This window comes from Pituophis catenifer, unplaced genomic scaffold (genome assembly GCF_029215685.1).
Source record: "Pituophis catenifer annectens isolate HBS135680 unplaced genomic scaffold, rPitCat1.0.hap2 SCAF_2, whole genome shotgun sequence".
In the NCBI taxonomy this organism is placed as follows: Eukaryota; Metazoa; Chordata; class Lepidosauria; order Squamata; family Colubridae; genus Pituophis; species Pituophis catenifer.
Window position 1 is genome coordinate 169,288,231 of NW_027256882.1, and position 9,680 is coordinate 169,297,910.

Consider the following 9,680-nt stretch of genomic DNA (forward strand, 5'->3'; position numbering starts at 1 on the left):
ATTAAATCAATATTCTGTTCCATGTTATTCTGTCACTTTTAGAATAGAATAGAATGGAATTTTTTATTGGCCAAGTGTGATTGGACACACAAGGAATTTTTCTTGGTGCATATGCTCTCAGTGTACATATAAGAAAAGATATGTTCATCAAGAATCATAAGGTACAACACTTAATGATAGTCATAGGGTACAAATAAGCAATCAGGAAACAATATCAATATTTTAAATATTTTAAAATTCTTCCTCAGGTGATCCCAGTCAATCAGAGATCATATAATTAATTGTAAAAAATATCCCTAAGGTATTAGCCAATTATCAAAATGAAATAAGGATAATCTCTTCTACTCCAGGGAAGTTGTAGTTAACCATGCCTCTCTAAGCATGGCGCCAGAGGTGGGTTTCAGCAGGTTCTGACCAGTTCTGGAGAACTAGTAGTGGAAATTTTGATTAGTTCAGAGAACCGATAGTAAAAATTCTGACTGGCCCCACCCCCATCTATTCTCTGCTTCCCAAGTCCCATCTGATCGGGAGGAAATGGGGATTTTGCAGTATCCTTCCCCTAGAGTGGGGTGGAAATGGAGATTTTACAGTATCCTTCCCCTGCCACACCCACCAAGCCACTCCCACCAAGCCATGCCACGCCCACCAAGCCACACCCACAGAACCGGTACTAAAAATGTTTGAAACCCACCACTGTATGGCACCCAATTAAATCTAATCAATAAGTTATTAGACCAGGACTAGGGAGATCCAGGTTCACATTCACACAGTCATGAGTTTATTGGATGATTTTGGGCCAACCAATATCAGATAAGGGTTATTATGGGGACAGAACTGGAGGGAATTATATATATCCTGCCATGAGCTACTTAAGGATAGATTGAAGATAAGCTTAACAAAACTTTTAAACACTGGTCATTTTTTTCATGTTGAATTTACAAAAAAGAATGCTTGAAAGGGGGCAGTGAAGAACAAAGAATTAGCTTGATAGTTTTAAGTATGCATGATTTGGTAACCTCAGAAGACTGCATTAGTCCTGACACAGATGTCTTCCTTTACTCAGCATTTAGTTCAGTTCCTATGTATGCTAAGGTTATGCTTCATAATCTAGAAAGTTATGTCTTTCTAGATTTAAAAGCATTAAAGTAAGAACAAGAATGGGTGGGTGGCCCTAGGCCAATGGTGAAATCCACTTACCTTCGCTACCAGTTTGGGACAGGAGCACATGGGAGTACATGCACGCGCAGATGGTAAAAAAACAGGACGTAATGACATCCCAGCAGGTGGGTGGAGCCTCCTGGCACTGGCGCTACCAGTTCGGCGAGCCGGATAGAACTTGGGGGGGGGATTTCACTGCTGCCCTGGGCCCTTTGAAAAACTGAACCAAAATTACATGCAGAACTTCCTATTCAGAGAAGCCACCTGCTGAAATTTCAAGTAATGTAAAGGAGAGAAACGAAGTTTATAGAAAGGGTTTACAAAGGGGATCAGGATTGAATTAATCACAAATCGACTGTAATCCCATGCTTCCCACTAGTTGCTCAACATTACCAATGTATTCCCCTTAGAAACTCCTCAAGATGCTAAAGTTAGCAAGCCAGCTAATGTGGTTGCATGCTATCATCAGACTTGCTTAAATATGATACAAATTTGTCAAACAGAAGTTGTGTGTTAAAGGTTATAGATTCACACATGCAGAAAACACTCACAGAAGCATGTTGGCCACTGAGCTCACAGATCAGGGATTTGTGGCCAATAGGCATCCTGGATCCCATTTTTCAATGCCAACACCACAGTGCTGGCAGAGGAGGGAACATATTGAGAGGTTTGAGATGAAAAAGGGAAATCTATCTTAGAGCTACTTATTTTGCATTTTCAGCTGTTGCTTTTTCCAGCAAAATGTCAATCTGGGGATGTTCCTTAGCTTGTAGTGATGGAAGAGAGCAATGATTTTTTTTTCCCTTCAGCCTTCTCTATATGGCCTTCTCCAGATCTGAGAATTTGGGAGCTCTAATTGTCACATACATGTGGGACATCGGGTTCCAACCAGATGTTTTTCTTGCTTAATAATGTCATTTTTGGTGGTACATAACCAGGAAAATCATGTTAGCATAGATTGCAGCAGTGACTGCAATAGTCACAGCAATAGTCAAATCCAAGAAAGCTAAAATTCTGCTCAATTGTAATTCTCATAATAAATTTGAATTCTATCCTATATCTCAGATTTATTGAAAACCTTTAGTCAAAACGGAATTCATTCATTATGTGGAAATGATAGGATTGCACCCAATTAAAGTGGGCATGCAGGAATATCCAGTTAATTCAGCTTGCCATCCCATTAAGCCCAAGGCAATTGTCAGAAATGAAATAAATGCCCTCAAAAAGCAAGATGGGAAAGGACGAAATGAAGCCCTATCATCAAATATAAACGGTAAAAATAAAAAAGACTGGAAAAAAGTTTCAGAGAAGTGCTTCCCTTTGCCAACACTTCAAATACAGATAGTCCTTGAGTTACGACCACAATTGAGCCCAAAATTTATGTTCCTAAGGGAAACTTTTGTTAAGTTAGCATCCCCCATTTTATGACTTTTCTTGCCATATTAGTTAAGTGAATCACTGCAGTTGTTAAATTAGTAACACTGTTGTTAAGTGAATCTTCTCATTGACTTTGCTTGCCAGAAAGTCACAAAAGTCAACACATGACCCTGGGACACTGCAACCGTCATAAATAGGAACCAGTTGCCAACCATCTCAATTTTGATCCATGGGGATGCTGCAATGGCCATAAGGGTGAAAAACAGTTGTGAGTGCCTTTTTTCAGTGCTGTTGTAACTTTGAATGGTCATTAAATGAACTGTTATAAGTCAAGGATGCCTGTAAAGCATCCTTTTGAATTGTTTTGCATGGCAATATCCCGCAATGGACTTGCATTGCAACCTGCATCATCACATACTTCTTTTGGCCCTTCCTGCATAGAAATCTCTTTTAGAGCTTCCAAGAGCTGTTGGAAGTACTGGAGAAAGTTCCCAAAGTGATATCAATCCATTGGGCTGAGAGAGAGTCTCTTTGGGTAAAGGAAGAGTTGAAATTAGAAGATTTATTTAGTTTTAGATCAACATCACCATTGTATCACATTGCCCATCTGGGCTTGATATGTTTGGGATAGTGCTTTATAGCCCTGGTGCAAGTTTCTGGAGGTGAATCCAGGGGTGAAATCTGGCAGGTTCTGACAGGTTCTGGAGAACCAGTAGCAGAAATTTTGAGTAGTTCAGAGAATCGGCAAATACCACCACTGGCTGGCCCCAGAGTGGGGTGGGAATGGGGATTTTGCAGTATCTTTCCCCTGCCACGCCCACCAAGATATGCTCCCCAAGCTACACCATGCCCACCAAGCCATGCCCACAGAACCAGTAGTAAAAAAATTTGGATTTCACCACTGGGTGAATCTAAACATTGGTTAAACATGATCTTTGGCCCAGTTGCCTTGCTCTGCAAATTCAGCAGTGTCGTATAACTGAGGACACCCCAAGCGTAACAGCAGACATCCCAAGCATATCAGTTATGTCCAGTCACCCTCGTAGATGCAGAAAAACAGCAAGAGGTTTATTGGGTAATTGGATTGCTAGATCAGACAGTCTTCAGACTTATTGCAGAAGGACATGTTTATCCCATACCTTTGTAAAACCAGTCTGATCTAAATAAACAGCCCTCAGCCTGATCCGAGGACACTGCTTTAATTAAAGCAGGCAAGACAATAGTCAAAGTTAGTACTTTTATCCCTTATTTCTTCTAGGAAACCTAGATGAATGAACCCTTTATCCCATTTGATCCTCAGTGAAAATCAAGTGAGGTGGCTTAAACAGTCCACGATCGTCCAGTGATCTGAATCTCTGGGTTTTTTTTCTTCTTCTTTCCAATAATCCTCCCACTCACTCTGAGGGAATAGAGAATCCTGCCACAGATTGCGTAGAGTCAGGGTATCTGATACCCCATGTATTTTAAGGTAAATCTAAATTATCACATTCTGATTACTTCATAAGGTAAAGGCGCAGTCGAGGTCTGTTAACTGCATCCATGGAGTTTTCTTGGCAACAGTACAGAAGTGCTTTACCATTGCCTTCTTTCAGGATGTTTAACTAATACATAATTAGGATCCGCTTGGTGCCAGTTGCATATTAATTCTCTCTCTAATCTATATTACAAGTCCCATCAGGCATATTAAAAGCGGGATTTGCTACATTGGATGTGGCGATGACCAATCGGCCGATTAGTTGGGTGGCACATTTTCAACAAAGCTGCTTATACCTTAAGCTTTATTAAATGACTACATCAAGCTGACAAGAAGTTGATTATCATGAAACCTGGGCTGCTGTTTCTTCCCCTCCACCCCCACATAGTTACTGTGGCAATCATTATTCATCAAAGGTAAATGAGGTTACCAGGAAAAACGCTCAGGTTTTCAAGGAACTTGCATCAAATCATGGGCCAGATCAGCCTTTCTAGCCATTTCTTTCGTCTCCATAGAGACTGAAATTGGATTCTAGTTTGAAAATTAGAAGCTGCCTGTTTGTAGGTTTTAGAAGCAGATCTGCAAACAGAAAAATGGAAGTGAAGCGTTCCCTAAAATGTAAACTTTTCTCCAGTTCCAAATCGTTGCTATACTAAATATAGTATAGCCTTGATAGTACAGTGGTCTAATGCACCCTGTTATTAACCAGCTGCCTGCAATTACTGCAGGTTCGAATCTCACCAAGGCTCAAGGTTGACTCAGCCTTCCATCCTTTCTACGGTAGGTAAATTGAGGACCCAGTTTGTGGGGGCAATAAGCTGACTTTGTATAAAATATACAAAAGAATGAAGGCTATTGCTTAGCGCATTGTAAGCCGCCCTGAGTCTCCGGAGAAGGGCGGCATATAAATCAAATTAAAAAAAAAATAGCTGAAATTCCTTTTTCTAGATATAAATGTTTAGGTAGTCAAGAGGTGCTATTCGTACATAAGAGGAAGGCATCAGTAAGCTTGAGAGAACCCCAAGATTGACAAAAGGTAAAAGAAAAAGTAACAGTAGAAAGCACAACTCAGTGGGGAGCAAATATGTCAGAAGGCATGAAAGATTAGTCAAGTTTAAGGGGAGGCAGAAAACCAGGGATGGGGTGAACTGTAATGGAGTATCATGGGAAAAGGCACCGCTGTTAACCAGACTCTTAAAAATGCCCTGTGACTGAATTTTGCTGAAGAACTTATTTGTTGATAAAAATTGCAAACATCTGAATGTTTATAAAAGATGGCATTTGTAGACCTACTTTTAATTATCTAATTGTGTCATACTGATCGCTAGTCCAGCAGTACTCTGTTCCAGTGGTGGGTTTCAAAACTTTTTACTACCGGTTCTGTGAGCATGGCTTGGTGGGCATGGCAGGGAAAGGATACTGTAAAATCTCCATTCCCTCCCGATCAGCTGGGACTTGGGAAGCAGAGAATAGATGGGGCGGGGCCAGTCAGAATTTTTATTACCGGTTCTCCAAACTACTTAAAATTTCCGCTACCGGTTCTCCAGAACTGGTCAGAACCTGCTGAAACCCACCTCTGCTCTGTTCCCTGAACATTGAGGAATTCACATAAATCCCAATTAATTTGTTCAAGTGGCTTTAATTTCTTTTAGTCATGGCTAATTTTAGCTGAAACATGGCAATCTTTTTTGTTAGATTTTCCTAGAAATCTCTCAAAATATAATTGAGATATAATTGTCTAAAAGCAGATCCTTTCTTTTCCCAGAAATATTTTTTTTTTAAATTTCAGATAGAGTTTCATTATAATTTAGTTATCGATGCTATGGTACTCCACCTTGCTATTCCATTTATTGAAGTTATGTGAAACCCTTAGAAATCCTACATGGGATTTGCCGGCTTCCCAGTCCAATTATTTCTATTTTTATTTTAAGCATATTTGAATAGATGTTAGCTTGGCTGTGGATCTCCCTTTGTAGGAATGAAGACCAGATTCTAGGCAAGTAATGAGAAGTTCAACTTCAGGATTTCTCATGAAAGAAAATAGGTCCCACATGCAGATTCCATCCCTCAGCCAAAAGTTGGGAAGGCAGAACAGTTGCCTCAAACCCAGAGAAATCATTGTCAGGCATTGCTAAAAATAGAGTGATAGAGTAATGATTTGGCTTAGTAGAAGGCAATTCTGTAAATTCTGATGTCTAAAGAAAAGGATCACAGAACCGTTTGTGGTACCCAAGGCAAATATGGGCATAGGGCCTGTCAGCCCTATTAGGAAGACTGGCCTAATAACACCACAGGAAGACCAGAGCTACACTTTATGGAGATTGGATACTGTATAATAACAAGATCTTAAAATTCTGATTGTACTATAATGCTTCCTCTCCTTCTTCTACTCTCCCATGAATTAGGGAGGCATTTGCCTGAATTACTTCTGAATGTTATCTTGTTCCCCAGGATCTTAAAAAATGCCCCCCTTTGCCTAGACAAAGTTAGAATAGAATAGAATAACAGAGTTGGAAGGGATCTTGGAGGTCTTCTAGTCCAACCCCCTGCTCAGGCAGGAAACCCTACACCACTTCAGACAAATGGTTATCCAATATCTTCTAAAAAACTTCCAGTGTTAGAGCATTCACAACTTCTGAAGGCAAATTGCTCCACTGATTAATTGTTCTAACAGTCAGGAAATTTCTCCTTAGTTCTAAGTTGCTTCTCTCCTTGATTAGTTTCCACCCATTGTTTCTTGTCCTACCCTCAGGTGCTTTGGAGAATAGCTTGACTCCCTCTTCTTTGTGGGAACCCCTGAGATACTGGAACAGTGCTATCATGTCTCCCTTAATCCTTCTTTTCATTAAACTAGACATACCCAGTTCCTGCAACTGTTCTTCATGTTTTAGTCTCCAGTCCTCTAATCATCTTTGTTGCTCTTCTCTGCACTCTTTCTAGAGTCTCAACATCTTTTCTACATCGTGGGGACCAAAACTGAATGCAGTATTCCAAGTGTGGCCTTACCAAGGCATTATAAAGTGGTATTAACACTTCACGTGATCTTGATTCTATCCCTCTGTTTATGCAGCCTAGAACTATGTTGGCTTTTTTGGCAGCTGCTGCACACTGCTGGCTCATATCTAAATGGTTGTCCACTAGGACTCCAAGATCCCTCTCACAGTTACTACTATTGAGCAAGGTACCACATATACGGTACCTATGCATTTTGTTTTTCTTGCCTAAATGTAGAACCTTAGTTTTTTCACCATTGAATTTCATTTTGTTAGATAGTGCCCAATGTTCAAGTCTGTTAAGATTCTTCTGTATCTTAAGCCTATCTTCTGGAGTGTTGGCTATTCCTGCCAGCTTGGTGTCATCTGCAAATTTGATAAGTTCCCCATCTATCCCCTCGTCCAAGTCATTGATGAAGATGTTGAAGAGTACTGGGCCTAAAACAGATATATTTTTGTCAAAGTCACCACCCTTATTGTCTGTAGTAGCACACCAGACTATAGTCATTGTACTGCAACTATTGCTGCTAGAAAATGCAAAAGCAAGAGCAAAGAGGCATTGCATTTTAAGCAACACCATGTAGCTGCTGGGTTACATTAGAATTGTGTATTGCTAAGTAATGCAGGCCTCAGGTTATGGCTGGACCTATTATTCTATGAGTTGTAATTTTGAGGAAAGGACTTGTCTTCAAAATAAAACCCTGCTTAGGTCAAGGGTGAATTATATAATGCACTAAATGTGTTATAACAAAGAATAATATCTATACTTCCTATTTTATTTATTTAAGATTTTAAAACTGAGTCTCATTGAATTAATATGGATTGTATGGTTATTTTTTCAGGGTAAAGAGATGGCCAAACTCTACCCCAAGCCCAAAGAGATGGCTGAACTCATATCTTCCCAATCCTGGATCAATGAAGCATTGAGTGCCCAAAATGAAACAAAGGACAAAGACAGCCGGCAAGCCGCCTATGAGATGCTTTCTGGCATTAATGACGAGAATGACAGTGTTGAGGAAGAAGAGGAAGAGGATAATGGGAAGCCCAAGAGAAGGGGGCCAAAGAAGAAGAAAATGACCAAAGCAAGGCTGGAGCGCTTCAGAGCCCGCCGAGTGAAAGCTAATGCTCGGGAACGAACACGGATGCATGGACTTAATGATGCTCTTGATAACTTGAGACGGGTGATGCCCTGCTATTCTAAAACACAGAAACTGTCCAAAATTGAGACACTGAGGCTAGCCAGGAATTATATTTGGGCTTTGTCAGAGGTTCTGGAAAGTGGGCAGACTGCAGAAAGCAAAGATTTTGTGGAGATGCTATGCAAAGGTTTGTCCCAACCGACCAGCAATCTGGTTGCTGGTTGTCTCCAGCTAGGACCACAATCCCTGTTCCTGGAGAAACATGAAGAGAAAGTCTCTGTTTCTGATTCAACTGTGTCCAGTCATGGTTTTTCTTACCAGTCTCCAGGATTGCCCAGTCCGCCCTATGGAAGCATGGAAACACACCTTGTACATTTAAAGCCTCCCTCTTTCAAAACTCTGGTGGATACTTCCTTTAGCAATCATCACCAAAACTGTGCATCTCCAGCATATGAAGGTCCCTTGACACCTCCTCTGAGCATCAGTGGAAATTTTTCCTTAAAGCAAGACAGGTCTCCAGACCTAGAAAAACCATACAGTTTTATGGCTCACTATCCATCTGTTAGCCTGAGCAGTGCTCACGGCCACACCTCCCACTTTTCAACCACGGTGCCCAAATATGACCTCCCATTAGATGTGAACTATGATTCTTATTCTCACCATGTGGTTGGAGCACAGCTCAGTGCAATATTTGGTGAATAAACAAGGAGATAACAGGCAAATGGTTTTTAAATGGATTTTTAAACTTTTTTTTTTAAAAAAATATTGGTAGCATCCAAAATACTGTACCAAATATTGGTACATTTTAAAAAAAGGAATTTTACTTATTCAGACGATGATGGATTTTATTCCCAACTGATTTCATGGGAAGCCCTTTGGAGGAAAAGGAAGCAAAGCACGTCCACCCTTCTGTGAACTTTGACTTATTTTAGTAATTTTAATTTATGGGCTTTTAAGTCTATTGTCTCAATGATTCCTTCTTGCATGACTATTTCATTTGAAAGCAGGTGTAAGAGTCTTATAATACTGGAAATTTTAGAATCAAATTGAACTCACACACAAATCTCCTGGCAGTTCTGCAGTAAACAGGGCAGCCAATCATGTTATTGCCAGTGATGTCCTCAGGTCTTCTATTCTATTTGCTAGCAGCACTTCTGCCTTTGATCAGGATTTAATTCCAGCTCCGGTCCCTTTTAGAATTAAAGCAATGTTTTAGATTACCAGTTACATCCTTAGAGTTGAATGGTAAAGAGTGTGACAGTGCCTGAATGTCACCAGGTAACATAAGTTTCATCTTCAGAATTCTGAATGAAGTTCCTCAATGGTTCTATGTAAATACTGAACAGCACAGGGACAATATGGTACCCTATGAGACATTAAAGATTTTTGTTCTGTTTCACCTGTTAGGAATGTTATCCTATGTTACTATTCAAAGATCAGATGCAGCCCTCTGCTTCCTCATCCCTGGATGCACTCTAGGTTTAAGATCCATCAGCTACACAGTTCTACATTTGGGGAGACATCATTATCCTGTTGAAC

The 9,680-nt window shown here is 40.3% G+C and overlaps 1 protein-coding gene across 1 annotated transcript; it reads left to right on the forward strand.

Annotated features, from left to right (window-relative positions):
* The first annotated feature begins 7,853 nt into the window (after nt 1–7,853).
* Nucleotides 7,854–8,843, forward strand: NEUROD4 (neuronal differentiation 4). Its single transcript, XM_070934999.1, has one exon. It carries the CDS (start codon nt 7,854–7,856, stop codon nt 8,841–8,843), a length of 990 nt encoding a protein of 329 aa, XP_070791100.1.
* Nucleotides 8,844–9,680: the final 837 nt, after the last annotated feature.

Bases quoted from the DNA above. Each gene is read 5' to 3' on its own strand.
- NEUROD4 (XM_070934999.1), top strand. From the start codon at position 7,854: ATGGCCAAACTCTACCCCAAGCCCAAAGAGATGGCTGAACTCATATCT.